We start from the raw sequence: 20,752 nt of genomic DNA, 5'->3' as shown, positions 1-20,752 counted from the left end.
AACGGGTTTGTCCTTGAATAATATGAACATATAATCGTTTTCCCACCTATCTTGAAAGGTCCGATTAGCAATCTTTCGCTTCGCCATTTTTTCCTTGATAGTTTGTCTGGTTGCATGGATAGCCTACATGTTTTGTTTATGAACAGAAAAGGCGGCATTAACGATGCAACGCATTTTGGGATTTGAAGTGTTATCGGTGTATGATACACTGTACAGCAACTTGATGGGCTGCGCTCATGCGCTGAATAGAATAGCGTGCTGGGCCAGCTCTAACGCGGATGCGCTGAAGAGAATACTGTCGGGCCAGCTCAGATATGGATGCGCTGTAGCCTATAAACTATGCGGCGGGCCACTTCTAGATTGAATAATGACCTCGCGGGCCACAAATAAGCAAGTTTGACATCCCTCAGAATAACATATCACATGTGCATGAGGGCAATGGCACTGACAGGATACCATTTGTTCAGAGTTAGGACATACACAGGCAACATGGGCCATTTATTGCATAGACATTTGTGTTGTAGGCTATACAGTGGGTCAGTCTGATGTAGGCTATGTTGCTGCCTGGGCTAACATCACTACAGATGCACAGAGGCTAGGCTACAATCAAAACGATTAACGACCAATATCCTTAATGTAAGGGACCCACTGAATCTGACACAAAGTTTTGTTTGACTGGCTGCGACACAAGATAACAACATTGACGCCAAATTGCATCTATACTCGAACACGACATAGTCATACTTTCCATTAATAACAAATGACAACATCCAAAAACGTGTTAAAACGCCGTGGTCTTTCACTTTCTTTGACAACATTTTCAGTTCCATTTCATTCACGCTTCAGCAATGGGCGTCTAGGCACTCGCGCACAACATCCTCCGTTCATAAATATTCACGCTAAACTCCGCCCTGGAAACTCAGAATCTCAGAAACCGTATATCCGGTAACACCGGCGAGGGTCACGTGGATCGAAAGAGAACTTGTCATGTGACCACATGCTGACATTTCGGCTTGTATGACAACTCATGCTATCTTTTACTGTCTATGCTCATGCTCCAAGTCGATTGCTGATGCAGTTGGGTCATTATAGTTGTTGAGTGTGCTACTGCCAGTTCTTAAATAGATTTTTAATTCTATAAAATGCTTGGTTTTTCAGTGTCACTTTTCGTGGGACTGTTGCCCCCCAACAAAAATGTTGAAATCAGGTAGCCTACTATAGCCTAGCCTAATCACTGACTGTAGCCTACCTTTTAATGTTGACCTCGAGTTTCCATTTTTACATTCCTCTTAACTGTAGCCTACAGGGCTGCTGAAGTCCTTCAGTTGGAAGTAGGCCTAGAACAACAGTCATCAGAGTAGCCTACAAAACGCTGCTTTGAAAAGGCCAGGAATTGTAGGCCTAGCAGCCAATTAATTGATGTATAATGGGACTCATTGCTTTGCCAAACACCATGAAGCCATGGGGAGAAGTCCAACCTTAATTTGCACACTGTTGAAATGGACCTATTGCACTCCCCACATTCAAGCCATGATTCAGCAGGCCAAGGTTAGTTTGTAAGATAATTCTGCTAAGCTGAACTTTTGGAAAATGCCAATATTTCTCTTTTTATCTTTATTCACATATTTATCTATTACAAAAAATCTTGAAGATCTAACTCTTCCAAGCATACTTCCTCTCCTAAGACTTATAACAACCTAACTTACCTAACACACACATACCATGCATTCCCCTTTCTTCCTTCCTCTACCTCCCTCTACTTTCTCCTACCACATTTTGTCGTAATGTTGTAATGTCATATGTCATAATAATGTCAGTCTTCTAGTAATAGTACTGACACATGCAGTAGTAATTCATAGGTCTCCTCTGCACTGTAGCTTGAATGTTATACTCTAGTGTAAGTCGCTTTGGATAAAAGTGTCTGCTAAATGAATACATATGTAAATGACTACTACACAGGGGCTTATTCCTCTGTGATGCTGTGAAGACTATTTTTTGACTTTGGGGGTGTTGCTGTATTGCTGGTCAGGGTTGTTGTTGATGGTAATTTTGATACCATAGATTTAATAGAGACCTAGTCAGACAAATAGTATGAAAAATCAGGAGCAGAGTTTATTTACAATGATGGGCATCAAGGGAGAGACAGCATGACTTCACCTAAAGATCGATCCATCAGCTGCTCTAACTAGACAAGGAAATAGTTAGGGTTTAAGTATCCTTCCAGGCTGACGGGAGATGGAGTTGGTCATCCCATCTCACGTGGACTACACTGAATCAGACCCTGATTAGTGGCAGCCTGGCAATCCGGAGCAGATAGCTACTGACGCAGCCATGCAGAACAGTGAAACACTGCAAAGTCATAATATTCCCGCTTATCTCTAAATACAGTCACACACAGATATACACAGGGACAGTACAGATACAGTGATTACATAGAATCATACTTTTGGTATCAAAGTGACCCACTAATGAGAAATGCAGAACATTTAACCACATATTGGAATATTGGACATAATGCAGAACATTAAACCACATATTGGAATATTGGACATAATGTTCTATTCCACTTTCTCTCAATCCCCCTTTTTCAGCCTTTATGGCTGGAACATTTCATCAAATACTGGCACTATATAAAATATAAATGATTATACAATTGGTTCATTAAAGTTAGTCAGATCCAAATAAGCAGGTACATGACTAGATACATAATTTAACTGATTTGTTCATAAGTCATGAAAAATAGCTACACATGATTGGTGTACAATAACAACCCCAGTAAATCAAAAAGAATATATTTGGTCAATCCCCCTAAACTATTCAGAAACTCGTCTATATAATTTCTATATCAGGTTGGGATAATCCCATTGGTGTACCACCTTTTCAGATTATCCCAATTTAGAGGCATCAGGACATAAATCACATGTATATAAAAATAATAAGTTCTGAATCCAATACTCTCAAGTCCCCCTTTAAAAGACGTGAAGCCTTTGACACCAAACAATAGCACAAATCTGATTGAATCAGAATGAGCCTACTAATTAACTGAAAGTAATGCAGTAATTGTGTGTCTTTACCATGAGTATAATACCTAGGCAAAGCTGAATATAAAACCAAAACACATAAGAAATGTCTCTCAACAATTCTCAAATAGAACCCAATAAAGGAAATGAATCAAATTAAACAACCTGGTTGCATGTGAAAATTGTGGCCCTGACTTGATTTCTCACAGGGTGTGATGAAAAGTTTACAGACCACAGAGTACCAGTGATAAAAACAATAACCAAACAGTTCTAGGGGAAAAAAAAGAAACAATAGACAAAAAGAAAAAGGAAAACAAGTAGAGTCTGTAAGGCTCCCCCTTTTTGACCACTGATTGCACCTGAAACAAAACACAGAGATATACATATCTGGGCCCAAGGCCTCAGTATAGAGCTTCCTAAGTTTAAGCTAACATTATTAAAAAGATTTCAATTGCAATACTGCTATTATCAGTCACCAAATTAGTAATTAGCAATGAAATATAAATTCACATGATCATGATCTTCATGGATACTCTTTTTTTTGTGTGTGCCTCATATCAAGAATTGTTTATCATACAGCAAAGCTATAAATTATCTTAACCTTTTTCCACATTGTTTAAAGCAGGCCTAAAGGAATGTTTTAAAGAATTTGGTTAGAACTTTATTCTGAACATATTCTTAAACAAATGAAAAGTTGTATTTTATTTTATTTTATTTTATTTTATTTTATTTTATTTTATTTTATTTTACTTTATTGCTATATCCAAAATAATTGTAAATTATATGGTCTAGTATGTATGTCATCATACCACATTATCATCTTGACACTGGTTTGTAGCTGCAAGTTGTAAAAACCTTTTCCATGTCAATGATGAGAAAAAAAAAAATAATACCAATATAACAACTGCAGTGGGTGTGTTGTTAATAAACAGAATAGTGAAGTGAACATCAACAACCTCTCATCCAACACGAAAGAAAAAGCTATCTTTAATCATAACTTGATAAACTGCAAGAAATAGCTGTCTATGTTATCAGACTACTCTTAATCAGACTCCCCATTATGATCTGCAGCAAGGCTGCAAGATTATTCCCTTAGCTAAAGTGTTGTTGCGTATAACACTGTGTCCAAGAGCTAAGTGCGTCATAGCATCAACAATTTGATAAATTCACTGGTGTTGGTAAGATTACAACTTTGCTAAACTGGCCCCAAAGTATGAATTTAACTGATATGCTTCAACTCTTGTCAGTGTTGTCACTGCCAGAAGCACGAGATTGTGGAGCAATGCTTAATACATATGTCCAAGCTACAAGTTCTGCCACTTGTGCCCCTCATTTATCCAGAACCTTCTCTGCCCTCAGAACCTGTATGTCTTCCACTGTCGCCCATTCAGCCAGTCGCTCACCATAGTGTATGGTGGCCTCACTCAAAGCAGAACCTGGCAGGGCTCAAGTCCTACACAACTAGCCAATCAACAGTCAACAGTCTAACTTGGGTCAGGTTCTATTAGCATGGGGAGCAGGGAGCTTGGGGAAACAATTAGCCTGCATTTAAGCAAAATGGTCATACTTTCAGTGAAGCTGGTTTTCAAAGTTGCCAGAATTCAGTGCCCGGGAGTTTCAGGCCCAAGACCTGCCCACGTTTTCCATAGTGGTGGAAATTGGATAAATGAAGCAACATTTCAGCTCTTACTATCCTGTAGTTTTTATTAGTACCATGGTTCAACAAATGTGTAAAGGTTATATAATAATTCACTTCAACTGAGAAGTTAACAAAAAATATTCCACTATTCCACAAGTTAACAAAAACAGAAAGAAAGAAAGAAAGAAAGAAAGAAAGAAAGAAAGAAAGAAAGAAAGAAGGAAAGAAAGCCTTTGAAATGTAGCCTATCCCATGCTTCCACAAAGAGGCATATATATATTGAACTAATGTTTAGGCTGCATGTTTTTTGCATGGGTAGGCTATATTGTTGTTTGGTGATTTAGCCTACTCCTTTACTACACCCTCTTCTGAGCAAACTAGGCATATAGGTTTATCATGTAGGGTAATTGCTCTTTCTTACATTAAATAACTTTAATTTATCCTCTCTACTTGTCCCTGTAGTCATGGCCTCCTCATCACTAATTTCGGGCTCATCATTTTCAGTGGTCGACTGGTTGATCTGCTGCTCAGTCTCTCTTGGCCTCTTTCTACCATCCATCCTTCCTGACGCTTGTGTCTACTGTAGGGCATTGCATTGGTGTCATGCACAGAATGCGGAACGTGTCCTACTCAGGGATGGATTACTGCACAGGCCTACCGGGCCCAGGCCCAGGGGCCCAAGGGGTCAGGGGGCCCTGAAGCCCAAGCCTTTGCATGGAATCATTGCCTCAATATCAACAAATCAGGATGTAGGCTATGAATCTGATTGAATTTAGTATTGGCCATCCCCAAAATGCACCAGAATACAGGAAATCACATCAAACAAATTAAAAAAATTCTGGGAGAGGACCCCCAAACCCCCCTCCCACATATACGAAAATGAGCCCCTGGGCCCTTAACACATATGGGCCCAGGGGCCTGAAAGTTCATAATCCGCCCATGTATGAAACTATAGTGCCAATGATGTAATTTGTATTATGTTGTTTCTTATTAATTAAAATAGATCTTAAGATGGCTCTTTGTGAAAAACACAATTTGCTTATTGGTCACAAAGCGCCTAAAAAAAGGCTGCACATTATATAGACAGAATAATGTCCTAATAATGTCCAATGAATTCATTTAAGCATATATGGACTCCAATCAAGTTGTAGAAGCATCTCAAGGACCATTGATAGAAGTAGGATGTACTGGGATGTAGGATGTATGTAGGATGTTTCTTTATATTACACCAGGGAATCCGTGTTATGTGGGTAAGCTGCTGCCTAGCAGGTAAAGCACGTTTAAATGGCTATAGGCTACATTTGATACAATTTATTAGGTAGAAATGATGCCACATGTCTACATTCAATGCTATTTAAGCCACTTCGAAAGTTTGTTTAGATCCAGTGATTCTGCCGTCATGGAAACGCTACGTCAGACTTCGGTACTCTATGATTTAAATCCACACATTCAAGATTTATTTTTGTCAAGTTATTCCAATTTAATTTAATTGCATTTAGTTTGCACATTTAATGCAACAGGGTTGACCCAAAGTGATTTACAAATAATAAAATAACAATGATAACAACAATGATGCAATAATAATACAATGCAAAATGCCTACATATGAAGAAATAAAACAATAATACTCATATTAATGTGTTATTATTACTAATTTGCTTATTACAGACAGGTCCAATACTCTTCCTTGTGACATAGAGTCATGAAGTCTTAAATGTATTTTCTCTTATTTTTCTCTAATCCACCATATTGACTACCACTAATATGTAGTTTTTTCGTCTTTATTATTGTCTGAATTTGGCAAGCAGCACCTACAGTATAGCTGCAGAAGCAAATCAGAATGTAACTACTCCTGAGTTTAGTTCTATTTTATGCTTTCATAGACGCAAACACACACATACACACACACTTGAAGTTTAATCTGTATGTAAATGTATTTATTTGATGTAGAATCTTAATGAGATATCAGTGTAATAAATCGTAACGGTGTTAATGATAATAATGTAGTAAGTATGCAATATAATGTAAATGTAGGTCAAGGTTGAAAGGCATCTGAACAGTTGAAGGACCGTAGATGTTGCTTGGCGGTAGATGTTTCTTAGCTGTCCACAATGATGTAAGGCCTGTCCTGCTCCCCATGCTACACACCTGACCACGTTCACACAGCCCAGTCACCCTGGAGCATTAACAAGATATTGATTAAAGATATGAGTCAGCCATGCAGCACAACATTCAACATATTTTCTCAATATCAGCATCAATTTACGCAATTTAAGGACGTTTACTGTAATAACAATGGTGGATGACCAAAGTGCTCGTTTCCTGTACATGGGTTAAGCCTAGTTCTACACTACAAGATAACTTCAATGAAGATCGCCATTGAAAATATAATTGTACTTGGTATAATGTTTTACTTACAGTATATGATGGGCATGTTGCTGCAAAGCACAGGACCATCTTGCTCGGTTATTTCCTGCCACATCTGGCCGTAGGCCACAACCCAGCCTGTTAGAAAAAAAATGAAAAAAGGTTAACTGTGGACATGAATAAACAGTTTATGGCCTATCTATGCTATTCCCATAAAAGTTCATCTCTGGGCATAAGTTAGCAGTTTGAGGTCTATGCTATTTGCATTCTGACTTGCTGATTCACCAGGCTGCACATCCTCTCCTTAGGCCTTAGGTCTCCTCCATGTTTGCCCTCTCACTGACTGGTCCATCCTTGTTCTCTGATGACCTCTGCTCCTCCATCAGGGGGTCAAGGGCCCATTCAGCCGGGAAATGGCAGCTGGAGCCAGAGCCGGCTGTGACAAAAACAACAACATTCAAGCGACATTCAACATTGACTCATTGGGCCCTATTTTAATGGTCTAAAACGGAAGTGTCTTTGCGCAAAACGCAATTCACTTTGTGGGCGGATCTCGGGCGCTGATGCTATTTTACCGGCGGGATATTTGACTGTTGCGCCCGACGCAAATCTAAAATGGGGTTGTCTGAAGTAGCTACATTAATCATGGGTATGGTTTGGGCGTAACGTGCAATAAACCAATCAGAGCGTCATCTCACATTCCCTTTAACAACAGGCACGCTTGTTCCATAGCTGATTGCTATTATGGTGGCGTATTTGCCAGGCGCAGCCAGGAGCGTTCACAGCGCTATAATCACTGTTCAGTTGGGAACAGTTAGCTATTGATTTTTCATCTTCACAAAATGTAATACAGAATTGTCACAAAGACATACTTTCCGATGTTTTGGGATCATTCTCACTGAATCACGAGGTTATGAATGCATGGTGATATATTTGCAATGTACAATGTAATCTAACATTTCCTCTCTATAGACAATGCATATCTTCTGTCAGTTAATCTCTTCTCTCCCGTGCTGCCGCTGGGGCATTTGGGTTAAATGGCATCGGCATGCAGTTCAACATCACGTCTCCTTAAGTCCTCTAACATTTCCTAATTTATGTCATCAACACATCAGTGATTCGTGAAAATGTGTACGCTAGATTTATGCCTATTTTTTCACATGGACACCACACTGATTTCCCTCGAGTGGTAATATTTTTCTTTGAAATTATGTATGGTTTACAGAAATGGGAACTACATTGTATAGATGAGAGGAGCAAAGTGTGCGTTGCGCAGCACAGGCGGCCAAGCAGGGCTTCGTTTAAGTTGACCTAACTTTCAACTCTGCACAGTATCCCATTAACTGCGTACTATCTGTTGCTGGTTAACAGCACATGAAAAGCTGATTTAAGCTAATTCACTAACTCAAGACTTCAAGGCCATCATGGATATAAAACGTTTTTTGAAAATAACGAAAGGATGGAGGGAACATAGCAAAGCTTGGAGTTATTTCAGATGGGCTACAACAAGGTAGGCAACATTATGGTGCTTAAAACCTTACACAACGGTAAATTGGAACAAAACTAAAAGTAACTTTAGCCTTTATAGGGCTGTAGCCTATAAAGTTGTCCAGATTAATAGGTCGTAATTAGGCGTTGTTGTAAAGATATTGCATGTAGATGTTGTACTATATAGGCTACTAAATATTTAGGTCACCAATGCACGAACAAAACCGGGAAATGGACAAATATTATCAAGGCTTTGAATGTTTCCGTCTGTGCACGGGGGTGTCTGTAGATTGGTGTGCAACGCATTCATTCATGCAGGCCTGTGGTCATGCATGCGCCCTTAAAATAGCATCTGCATTTTCGCCACAGACTTTAGACCAGGGAGTTCCTGGTCTGTGACGGAATTGTTTTCTGAAACTGCAAAATATCAACAGTGAACGTTTGCGCCGGAACACGCCCCGTCTTTTCGCTGAACCGCCCCCGTGGGCGCAATCGAATTCCCTAATTTACAGGCATGTACCTGTGGAGGGAAAATTCCAATATGCGCTGACTGCAAAATAGGAAAGACAAACGCGCGAGTATACAAAGTCAATTGCGCCGGCACGGAAGATAGAGCCCATTGTCTCAATATCAACATCAGTATCAATTTAAGGACATTTATTAACAGTGGCAGATGACCAAAGTGCCAGTTTTTCTGCATATGGATTGAATTTAGTCCTACACTACAAGACAACTTCAATGAATATCTCCACTGAAAATATAACCAATAACGGAATAACTAAAAACATTTACTTACAGTATATGATGGGCATGTTGCTGCAAAGCACAGGACCATCTTGCTCGGTTATTTCCTGCCACATCTGGCCATAGGACACAATCCAGCCTGTGGGCATGAAGAAGCAGTTTATGATCAATAATACTATGCCCATGAAAGCTAAACTGGGCATACAGTACCAGGTAACACTTTATTTTACGGGATCCTTGTTCCATTGTATCTACATAATGAAATACAGTGTAGCAAACCTATGTAACAATATGTAACATCACCTACTTACAGTATGTTGTCCATACATAATGTATTTTTGTACCTACAGAACGAGTACATGTGTATTAAGAAGTGCTTGTTCTTATTACTCTTCTACTTCTTATTAAGTGCACTTCTTATTACACGTGTACTTATGATCTGTAGGTACACAAAAATATGGACAACATAAGTAGATAATATTATATATTGTTACATAGGTTGTTACACTGTACTTCATTACATAGATACACTGGAACAAGGACCTCATAAAATAAAGTGTTTGAATCCATTTTAAGATGAATCTGAAACATGAAAATGTGGAAAACTTGAAAGGGTCTGAAAACGTTCTGAGTGCATAGTGTCTCTGATGCACAGTGTCTCTAATGCACAAAAGTATGCTATATGCATACTTAGTTCAAAATAAGTAGACCAATAGTACACTCTTAAAACATCACATGCGTTGTTTTTAACACATCTCTATGTCCAGATAGAGACAACACCGTTTGTGTTGTTATTAACACATTTATTTTGTTATTTGTTTCAAGAGTGTCGAACAGTATGTGTTGAACAGTATGTGTTGAAAATAACACAACTTGCATTGAAAACAACACAACTTGCGTTGTTTTTAACATCTCTAAGTCATGGTAGGGACAACACAGTTTGTGTTGTTTCCAACATTTGTTTTAAGAGTGTACATTTCTATAATTTTCTTTTTGCGAAGTGAAGTTATAATAAGAATTGTTTCCAGGCATTCGGTCACTCCTTTATGTCTAATGCTGTGGGGATACTGTAAGCCTTTGCTTCATTAGTCTTAACAACCACTCTTAAGTAAAACTGAGGCCAAGCCAATTCCCAAGCGCACTTTCCTTCTCTGGATTAAAGGTACTTCAGCATTTGGTTGTATCACACTTCGCTTACATCAGTAACAGTAGAAGTTTCAACACAGACAGCCCACACTGTAACTTATCCTGAAAAAGCACTTCATTATACAGCAACCTTTTGCATTGTCTCATATTGACTTAAGCTTCACCACGTTGTTTGCAGAAGTAATGAATAACCCAGATACCAATGGACACTACTAGCACTGCAGGACCGATCTGATTACAAATGCTTGCTTTGTGTGTAATAAACATACCCTTATACAACAGTAGAGAGATACAGAGATTTAATCATTTCATCATTTGAGTTGTACACTCTACAAGAAAGAGCATTGTTACGTGCATTACAGAGTGGCATTTTAAACACATGTCTATCAGGTGTGTCCACTCCACCTCAGGCATGTAAATTTCATAATCCCAAGACATAATAGGATACAGGATTAGGAGCACACACCCCTGTTTAAAACGATCCTGTTAATCCCCCATCCTCTCCCTGTCTACCTGCAGGCTGAGAGCGGAACACAGGTTTGAGGTTCCAACTACTACAGCACAGCCTCGGCTCTCCACGCAGGACACGTCAGATCTGCATTCTCCTCAAAGACGCAAGGAAACACAAGAAAATGGTGGACAAGGACGTAGCTGAGAAGTTCCTGGACAGCAACCCGGCCTTCGCCAAGGAGTACTACGACGCCAACTTCCGCCCGAAGGTCATCTCGGACCTGCTGAGCGGCAAGAAGGCCCAGGTGGACATCAGCAAGTACCATGATCTCAGCTCAATTGAGGAGAGCGAGATCATTTTCGACCTGATCCGCGACATCCAGGAGGACATCAAGATGGAACGCGCCACCTTCAACCTGATGAAACACATGAGCTTCTTGCTGCGCTCTGACCGCATGAGTCTCTTCATGTACCGGCAGCGCAACGGCGTAGCCGAATTGGCCACACGCCTCTTCAACGTACACAAGGACGCCACGCTGGAGGAGTGCCTGGTGCAGCCCGACAATGAGATCGTCTACCCGCTGGACATAGGCATCGTGGGCCAAGTGGCCACCACCAAGAAGATGGTCAACGTGAAGGATGTCACGCAGGTGAGGGGCGGTCACACTCCATGCTGTCCTGGAGTTAGATGTTATGAGTTATACAGTGAGCTATTATATGGAACACTGCCACACCTGTTGTCAAGGGTACTTGGAACGTAATATGGCTCTATGGAACTTGCCTGCTAGCACCAACTACAGGGTCCCACTATGGCAGATATAGCATGTATAAACTTGTATATGTTTTACTTAGTTAGTCTAGCGGCCCGCAGGGGGTTGTCCCTGTATGCCAGATGGCCAGTACACTAATGCCAGTAGTGCTGGCACACCACACGTGGCCTGGCATGACCACTTGTGCTTTGGGATACAGAGGGATGCAGTGTCATAAGATGTCACAAGGGGGCAGTGTTAGACTACCCATATTTCAATTTTAGCCGTGTGATACTGTCTTGCTATTAAGCAAATGGATACATAACCCTTATATGTTTGCCACAATTTTGTTGTTGTTGTTTTTAAATGATCTAAATTATTTGGTTTTGTAATATAATTCTAATGTTTCAGGGAGGGGATTTTATTTTGATGATTTATCATATGTTAACCATGCTAATAGACAACATCCTGTCTCATTGATTTCAAATGAGAAAATCTACATATTAGAGTTATGCAGAACTCATTATTGTATCAAATAGAGGATGAGGAGTGCCATAATCATTGTGTAATTGAGCTTGAAGAGGACCTTCACTTTGGAAGCATTTCATGCAGGTAAACAATCTGTCCATGGCTCAGCCAGATTTGGCCAGACTGAAGTGTGCCGGAACTACAACACCACAGCTGGACCAGAACAGGCCCAGATTTGGGCCCATTTGAGTCCCTTCTTATTTGGTCTGGGGGGAGAACCTGAGTGTTCTCGCAACTGATTTTGATTGATGATCATGTCTAAAGAGCTGGCCCTTGATCACCAGTGTGGAAGGGAGAGAGAGAAATCTATTGCACTGTAAAGCCAATAATGACTGGTGTTAAATTGGTTTCTCTTATCTTGGTTCTTTGTGTGTGAGTGTGTGTGTGTGTGTGTGTGTGTGTGTGTGTGTGTGTGTGTGTGTGTGTGTGTGTGTGTGTGTGTGTGTGTGTGTGCGCGTGAGCGTGCGTGTGCGTGTGCGTGTGTGTGTGTGTGTGTGTGTGTGTTTGGTCAGGCTGTTCTGAGTCCTTCATGGCTCATCCTTTTGTTTTAATTATCACTCTCAGTTCCATGGCTAACCACAAAATGGCCACTTCTAACACAGACATAAAATGCTCATTACTTTCAGTGTCTAAAGATCTAACACTCTGATCCATGGTATAGGCCACTGCCTTTTATCTCAAAGTTAACAAGATTGTAGGAATCCGTTATGTCAGGGCCACTCATAAACCGGTAGCTCCAGTATGAGATGATAGCTGAAATATTACAGACAACCTGCTGTGGATGACAGTTGTTTAGTCTTAGTTTCTTTCAATGTCACTATCAAGTCAAAAGTCAACTTTATTTACATAACCCCCTTCACAGTTAAGACGGTCAGCACAGCAGTGAGACTGTAGAGAAGTAAAAGTAGAGCAACAACGACATATGAATACAGATGGGTAACAAATAAAACCAAACATATAAATCCACTAGGTGACCAGGTGACACACAAAAGCAGTAGGAAGGAAGATGAAGAATATCCTGGGATGGGTCACTCTTGTGGTCCTGCTGGTGGTGACGTTGGCATTAATCCTCTCCTCTCTGTTTGGGCGAGCACGGAGTGTCAATGTGCCCAGCGGGATGACAGCCTTTAATCTCCTCTGAATTAGAGCGATCCTGGATTAGTTCTAAAGGTCAGGTTGCTAAAGCTTTGTTCTACAACTCAGCAGAATAGAAGGGTTTACCTAGGTTCCATATCTCACACACACTGGTCTCCTCTCTGTTTCTCTCCCTCCCTTCCTCTCTTTTTCTCTCTCTGTCTCCCTCTCTCTCTCTATCTCTGTCACATACACACTTCAGGTCTCCTCCTATAGCTCTCAAATTCAGATTTAAAAGTTGCTGTACTGGCGTGACATATGGGCATTTGTATTGCCCAAGCAGTCATGTCAAACGGATACAAGATATCAGAATGCACACAGAAAATATTCATGTACAGTAGTTCAACAAACAATTTTTATTATTGACAATGCGTTTAGTTTTAAGCAGTAGACTGACTACCAGCTGTCACGTATTGGGAACTTGAGAGTGTGTGTGTGTGTGTGTGTGTGTGTGTGCGCTCTCTCTCTTCTCTGGCTTCAAACCCTCCAGTGGAAAATAAGACAGGGTGTGATATATTAGCAATACTTCTGCAATGAACTCATTCTAGAGGACGTAATATGTATAGACCTTAGAGGTTAATGAGCCTTTTGTGGATGCTGTTTCAGTAGCCCCATTGCAGGCTAGGTGTTTCCCCAATGTAAATGATGACATCTCACCATTCCACCAAAACAACAGCCCTGTCGACTCTCCACCATCAGGGGTGGCTGATATTCACATAATTATGATCTTACTCCATATTTAACCTTCATATGATAAGCTATGTCTAGTGAATTCAAATTACAAAGTAATTATAGTAGGCTATATAAATGTGTGTGTGTGTGTGTGTGTGTGTGTGTGTGTGTGTGTGTGTGTGTGTGTGTGTGTGTGTGTGTGTGTGTGTGTGAATTGTAATGGATTGGAAATTATTGGTTTATAATTAAAGTGAAATAAGTGATGGGTTTAAGTGTCTGGAGGATCATATTTTTGTTGCGTTGCCTTGGCAGGAGGAGCGCTACAGTGACTTTGTGGACATCCTGACGGATTACAAGACCAAGAGTGTGCTCGCCACGCCCCTCATGAACGGCAAAGACGTGGTGGCGGTCATCATGGCCATCAATAAGGTGGACGGGCCTCACTTCACTACTGAGGATGAGGAGGTACTGCACTGTTCTACGTCAGGAGTGGCCACATCTTGGCCCTGGAATATGAATGTAGAAAAACACTCACAAATAGGGCCAGCTGGTTCTCAGACCTGCCCAAGAATGTCGATGTAGAAAATCCATTCAGTTTATCTAGCAAATATGGCTGAGCATTCCATTTGATTCTACATGTATGATGATCTTTTAAAATACAACAACCAGCTGTTTTGTTCTGATATGGAAATGTCGAGGAAGGAGAAATAGAATGCTTTAACGCAGCTATCATGTTTTCACTCTCTGTCTTTGTGGTTTTTGCTTTATTTTGAATTAATATACGGAGTTATGTTTCAGTTTCACTTTGTAAATGGATTTGAGCTGATGGAATGGATTCTTTTGAAAGTTGTGTGATCATCTGTGTGGTGCCCTGACAACCCTGATGTGTGTTCCAGGTGTTAAATAAATATCTCAACTTTGCCAATTTGATTGTGCGAGTCTACCATTTGAGCTATCTGCATAACTGTGAGACCAGAAGAGGACAGGTGAGAAACAGAGGCATTGTCAGGTCTTAAACCCACAGTTGGGGTTAATAGGTGTGTGTATGTGTGTGTGTGTGTGTGTGTGTGAAACACTTTGGCTTGCTTTTTAATTGTATTAACACTTAGTGGATCTGCATAACACACAGGGAGAACAGTAGCCTACAATGGTTGTTAATGGGGACTTCCCGTCTTTCCAAATTAGCGCCATTCTGTCATGAACGAGAATTAATGGATGAACTTGATTATGACAAAGTCATAAACTTATAAGCTGCAGTTAAGCCAAGGGGACACCATCAGCTTTGCAATGCACATCATCACCACATCCCCTCACTAGGCGAATGTACCCGTGCTTTAACCGCCTGTGCTCAGATATGAGCTCACCCGTGTGACCTCCGGACTTAGTACAATGGGGCTGGTAGTGACAGACCCGGGTGATTTCGAGGTAAAATAATTCAGACATTGTGTTCACACATACAGCCCACCTAGCGTTTGATTCCCGGATCATTTCTGGAGTCCAGAGCATGTCTGAAAGGGACTAAAGACTAGTTCCTCACATCTAATGGTTTGGAGCATCTTTGTACACAATCTCACAGCATCTTTGTGCATGTATATAACAAGGAAGGAAGAGGCCGGTTGGCACTCAACATTTTATATGAGTCGTGTGTGTGTGTGTGTGTGTGTGTGTGTGTGTGTGTGTGTGTGTGCGTGTGTGTATGTGTGTGTGTGTGTGTGTGTGTGCGTGCTCTAGCTATGTTGTTGTGCCCCAGTACACAGAGACCTAATTCAAGCTAAAACTATGTGACCTTTCCCCAAGCTGTAATACAAAACTACAAGAGCACCAACTACAACATGTTGTTCAGTGACAAGGATCCTTTATAACATGTATTCTTCTCTGTGTGTGTGCAGGGAATTCATAGAAAGATGTTATGTCTTAAATCACTTTCAGCATTGTCTAATTGACATCAAGTGGTTTCATTGTAGTGCACCAAACATGCAGTGTTTTTGTTCTGAGCTAAAGTCAGTGTGTGTGTGTCCATGCTTCCCAGGTGCTCCTGTGGTCCGCCAGCAAGGTGTTTGAGGAGCTGACAGACATTGAGAGACAGTTCCACAAAGCCCTCTACACAGTCAGGGCATTCCTTAACTGCGACCGCTACTCTGTGGGACTCTTGGACATGACCAAAACAAAGGTGCACCCCCACAGCCATGGCTTACCGTGTGTGTTCCTGCTAGGTACTGTATAAGACCGTTAAACCAGAGTGTTGGAGATGGTCATGGACTAGGTAACAGCTAACGTAGACCATGGAAAACGTTTTTTTCGCTTTACGCTTGAGATTTACGCTCATGAGATATGTGATTGAAGTATATCATCACATGTACATTTAAACCCTTTCAATCTGTTCCCTCAGGGTTTCCAGTTGACATGTTCAAAACCAACGCAGATACTTTGAAATTAAAATGAATCGGACAATAGTGTTATGCTCTACAAAATGTCGACTTTAAAACTGTTTTTTTGTTTATCTTCAAGTTACCATTAGCTAAATGTTATTTTCTGTGTCACTAGAAATGCCTTAGGAATGCACATGTTTGTTTATAGTTGAAAGGGTCTATAGTATACCATCGCATGTGCATTTGCTCATGTAGTGGACTTGATTAACGACTGAGTGAGTGTTGTACAGTTTTATCAGCATGTGACCTCTGGCATGGGTATAGCTTAGAGAGCATGATGTTGTTTGTGCCTTGCTTCAACTGATAAGCCGCTGGGACATTTGCCATATAGTGTGATTTATTTCTGGTGTTAAACAGTATAGTAATGTATCCGCTGTGGGCTTCTCTTTATCCTGCAGGAGTTCTTTGACCTTTGGCCTGTGCTGATGGGAGAGGTGCCACCCTACGATGGACCCAAGACCCCAGACGGCAGAGTAAGACACTGCACATCACCTGTCTCTTTCCTCACTGCTCCACCTGTCTCGCTCCTCTCCTCATTGCTCCACCTGTCTCACCTAACTGCTCTACCTGTCTTTCTCCTCACTGCTCCACCTGTCTCTCTCCTCTCCTCATTGCTCCACCTGCCTTTCTCCTTACTGCTCCACCTGTCTCTCTCCTCACTGCTCTACTGCACCTGTCTCTCTCCTCACTGCTCCACCTGTCTCTCTCCTCACTGCTCTACTGTACCTGTCTCTCTCCTCACTGCTCCACCTGTCTCTCTCCTCACTGCTCTACTGTACCTGTCTCTCTCCTCACTGCTCCACCTGTCTCTCTCCTCACTGCTCTACTGTACCTGTCTCTCTCCTCACTGCTCTACTGCACCTGTCTCTCTCCTCACTGCTCTACTGCACCTGTCTCTCTCCTCACTGCTCCACCTGTCTCTCTCCTCACTGCTCTACTGCACCTGTCTCTCTCCTCACTGCTCCACCTGTCTCTCTCCTCACTGCTCTACCTGTCTTTCTCCTCACTGCTCTACCTTTCTCACCTCAGTGCTCCACTTGTCTCTCTCCTCACTGTTTCACCTGTCTTTCTGCACCTCACATGTCTTTCCCCTCCTTGCCTTAAAGACTTTATGGGTACTATTTTAAAGTGTAACGTGGGTGGGCACGTGCCCATCTAGCTTTAAAGGGCAGAACACCGCTGAGAGAGAATTTAAATCAAACCAGTGTCATCTCTCCTCCCTCAGGAAGTCAATTTCTACAAAGTGATTGATTATATTCTACATGGCAAGGAGGACATCAAAGTCATTCCGTAAGTCATTGCACACATGCAAAAATTAACACACACACACACACACACACACACACACACACACACACACACACACACACACACACACACACACACACACACTGTTCCACTGACATTCTCTCTTTTTATTTTGGATGCCTTACTACGCATCAATCAACATATTATTAAACTATAAACATTGTTAGTACCGCTAGCTAACATCTGTGGTTGGTGTGCATCCTCCATTGAGAATACCTTATTTATAGTACTCTGTCAGTTAGCATGAGTTGCCCAGCAGGACTAACAGGCTTCAGTATTGGTTAATGTGTCTATCATGGTTGTGGGTTTGTAATGACCTGCATTTGGCACACACACCATGCCTCAGGGGCAGTGAGCTGGAAAAGACTTTCCTGTGCGGTCTCCCCACTGACTACCCAACACTAATGTAGTGGACTTGGGGATCCATTGCGAGGATGCACAGAAAATGTGATGCCCTTTGATCTCTAGGAGGCACTGCAATTAGCATTTAATGATGACAAAGTTAATATCAGGGTTGGAAGTATTTATTAATTCCTATTAAGAAATGGCTACCACAAATGAGTCATTTGTGCATTTCAGAGTAGAAATATAAATGAATTCAGGAAATGCAAATATTTGAAGATGAAAAACAAAATACTGGAAGAAGAAAACAGACTCTCGGAGGCTAGGACAGGACATCAGGAGAAAAGCTCTTAATAAAACCCACAGCAACCTGCTCTCTGGCTGATAACATTCTTTAGGCCTCATAAAACCTAGAGCTCACACACAGCTGTATGCTTATCAAGCCTTGCATGTGTGTGTGTCTGTGTGTCTGTGTGTGTGTGTGTGTTTGTGTGTGCGCGTGTGCATGCATGTGTGAGTGCATATGTGGTGTGTGTGTGTGTATGTATGAATGTGCGTGTGTGCATATGTGGTGTGTGTGTGTGTGTGTGTGTTTCACAGGGGTCCTCCTGCTGACCACTGGGCCTTGATCAGCGGACTGCCCACCTACGTGGCCGAAACAGGACTGGTGAGACTGGGGGGGACTGGGTTAGAAGGAATGGGAGATTTGTACAGGGTTGGTGTGTGTGTGTGTGTGTGTGTGTGTGTCTATGGGGGGGGGGGTAGATGTGAGGAGGTGTTCCTGAGGCAGTTAGAGAAGCCGAAAGCCATTAAGGTTACTAATGCATCTGTCCAATGGTAGCGGTGGTGGTAGGGAGGTAGAATGGACTGGTTGAGATGATGGATAATTGTAATTCTGGAGGCACAGTAATTAATAACAGGGCATTTCTCCATACCACCGAGCATGACCGCACCCTCTTCCCTCACCATCACTAACTCTCTCACTCTCTCTTTCATAACCCCCCCCCCTCTCTCTCTTTCTTGCTCTCTGTCTATCTCCTCTCTCTCTCTTTCTTGCTCTCTCTCACTTTCTTTCTCTGTCTATCTCTCCTTCTCTCTCTCTTTTTCACGTTCTCTCTCTCTCATACATAGATCTGCAATATCATGAATGCTGCTCAGGATGATTTTTTCAACTTTCAAGTGAGATCTCCTTTCATTATGTTTTTTTTCTCTCACACACTATCACTTTCATAATTGCATTGCCCTGACATCTTTAGCACAGCAGACACACACTTCAGGCTACAGACGGCAATTTAGACTTAAATTCGTCCACTTTAGTCTGAGAACCGTCACATTTCACACACCATGCCGGTAGCACAGCTAATTGGTGTGACCGATAAGCTCATGTCATCATCAATTAAATATTTTGCCCTAAGACGAAGTTCTAAAGAAGCTGTGCATTATCTTCTGAGACAGAAAGAGCCTCTGGACAGCTCCGGCTGGACTATAAAGAACGTCCTCTCGCTGCCCATCGTCAACAAGAAAGAGGAGATTGTCGGCGTGGCAACCTTCTACAACAGGAAGGATGGAAAGCCATTTGACGACATGGACGAGGCACTGATGGAGGTAATTGAGGGGTTTGCATGCATACAGAGGGAAGGAAAGCAGGAACAGAGACAGAAATAGCCAAGGAACCACAACAGGTTCTGAGAAATTCATGAGAAAGCGCCACACTCAAAGTGAGAGCACTCCCATTAAGCTCAGGCTTTCCCAGCGTCCTGAAGGGGTCAGCAAGGCACAGCACAGGAAGTGGACAGATCTGGCCCTGATGGTGTGGAGATATAGTGCTTAGAGAGTTTCAAACACACACCCACACAGTCCCACACATACATACACACACACACACACACACACACACACACACACACACACACACACACACACACGCACACACACACATACACATCTATCACCTCATACCACTAGTCATATGATATTACATTAGGTTTCAAATCATTTCACACTTCACATCATAGCATAAATCAGCATAATATATGACAGGTCATATTTTGCATTACTTGAATTTGTATTGCAATTCAATGCAGGACCTCGTGTTACAGTCCCTGTGTGATACAATGCTAGACCATGTTTCTGGAATCCCTGGTAGTGGTGAGTGAGGTTCCCCCCTCACTGTAAAGCGCTTGAAAAGTGCTATATAAATGCAATGTGTTGTTGTTGTTGTTGTTTTGTGTTTTTGACATGGCTGTCTGTTGACTGGACCCTCCTCTCTGGCCGCCTCAGTCTCTCACCCAGTTCCTGGGCTGGTCCGTGCTCAACACCGACACCTACGACAAGATGAACAAGCTGGAGAACCGCAAGGACATTTTCCAGGACATGGTCATGTACCACATCAAGTGCAGGAAGGACGAGATCCAGAACGTCCTGGTTGGCTTGGAGTTATTATTTATTATATTTGCACTTTGTTGTCCAGTGTGTAATGATTGATTGAAATCATACAGTGATTTGGCTACAAGATGTGTTGTTTGAAGGCAAAATTTGCTTTAAATGTTTTGAGAGAGTAAGAGCCCTTTGCAAGCAAAATGTGTAATTTTAACCAGATTGGTTTCGTTAAGACCTGTGTGTTAATTGTTTTCAAAAACGTGATGTCAGTTGACACAAGCATTAAAGTGATCGAGAAAAACTGTAAATAGAGGACATGCGTGACAAGTATTGATTAGCCCCCTCCTGTGCAGTGTT

General features: G+C 41.7%; 1 protein-coding gene across 1 annotated transcript in view; it reads left to right on the top strand.

The window, feature by feature from the left end:
• Positions 1 to 11,036: 11,036 nt before the first annotated feature.
• Positions 11,037 to 20,752, top strand: part of pde6a (phosphodiesterase 6A, cGMP-specific, rod, alpha) — a 17,067-nt gene continuing 7,351 nt past the window's right edge. Inside the window, exons 1-10 of the mRNA XM_076286593.1 lie at positions 11,037 to 11,504; positions 14,250 to 14,402; positions 14,834 to 14,923; positions 15,967 to 16,107; positions 16,765 to 16,839; positions 17,592 to 17,656; positions 18,617 to 18,683; positions 19,148 to 19,195; positions 19,472 to 19,621; positions 20,297 to 20,440. Of these exons, the coding sequence (XP_076142708.1) occupies positions 11,037 to 11,504; positions 14,250 to 14,402; positions 14,834 to 14,923; positions 15,967 to 16,107; positions 16,765 to 16,839; positions 17,592 to 17,656; positions 18,617 to 18,683; positions 19,148 to 19,195; positions 19,472 to 19,621; positions 20,297 to 20,440 (1,401 nt within the window). The remainder of the gene's footprint in view (positions 11,505 to 14,249; positions 14,403 to 14,833; positions 14,924 to 15,966; positions 16,108 to 16,764; positions 16,840 to 17,591; positions 17,657 to 18,616; positions 18,684 to 19,147; positions 19,196 to 19,471; positions 19,622 to 20,296; positions 20,441 to 20,752) is intronic.

The sequence above is a fragment of the Alosa pseudoharengus genome, unplaced genomic scaffold (assembly GCF_046254945.1).
Source record: "Alosa pseudoharengus isolate Yale_2024_CS ecotype anadromous, Long Island Sound unplaced genomic scaffold, YU_APseudo_1.1 YU_APseudo_1.1_scf_16, whole genome shotgun sequence".
NCBI classification, from domain to species: domain Eukaryota; kingdom Metazoa; phylum Chordata; class Actinopteri; order Clupeiformes; family Clupeidae; genus Alosa; species Alosa pseudoharengus.
Note: the sequence above shows the minus strand (reverse complement) of the source record. Positions and strands in the feature narration are given on the sequence as shown.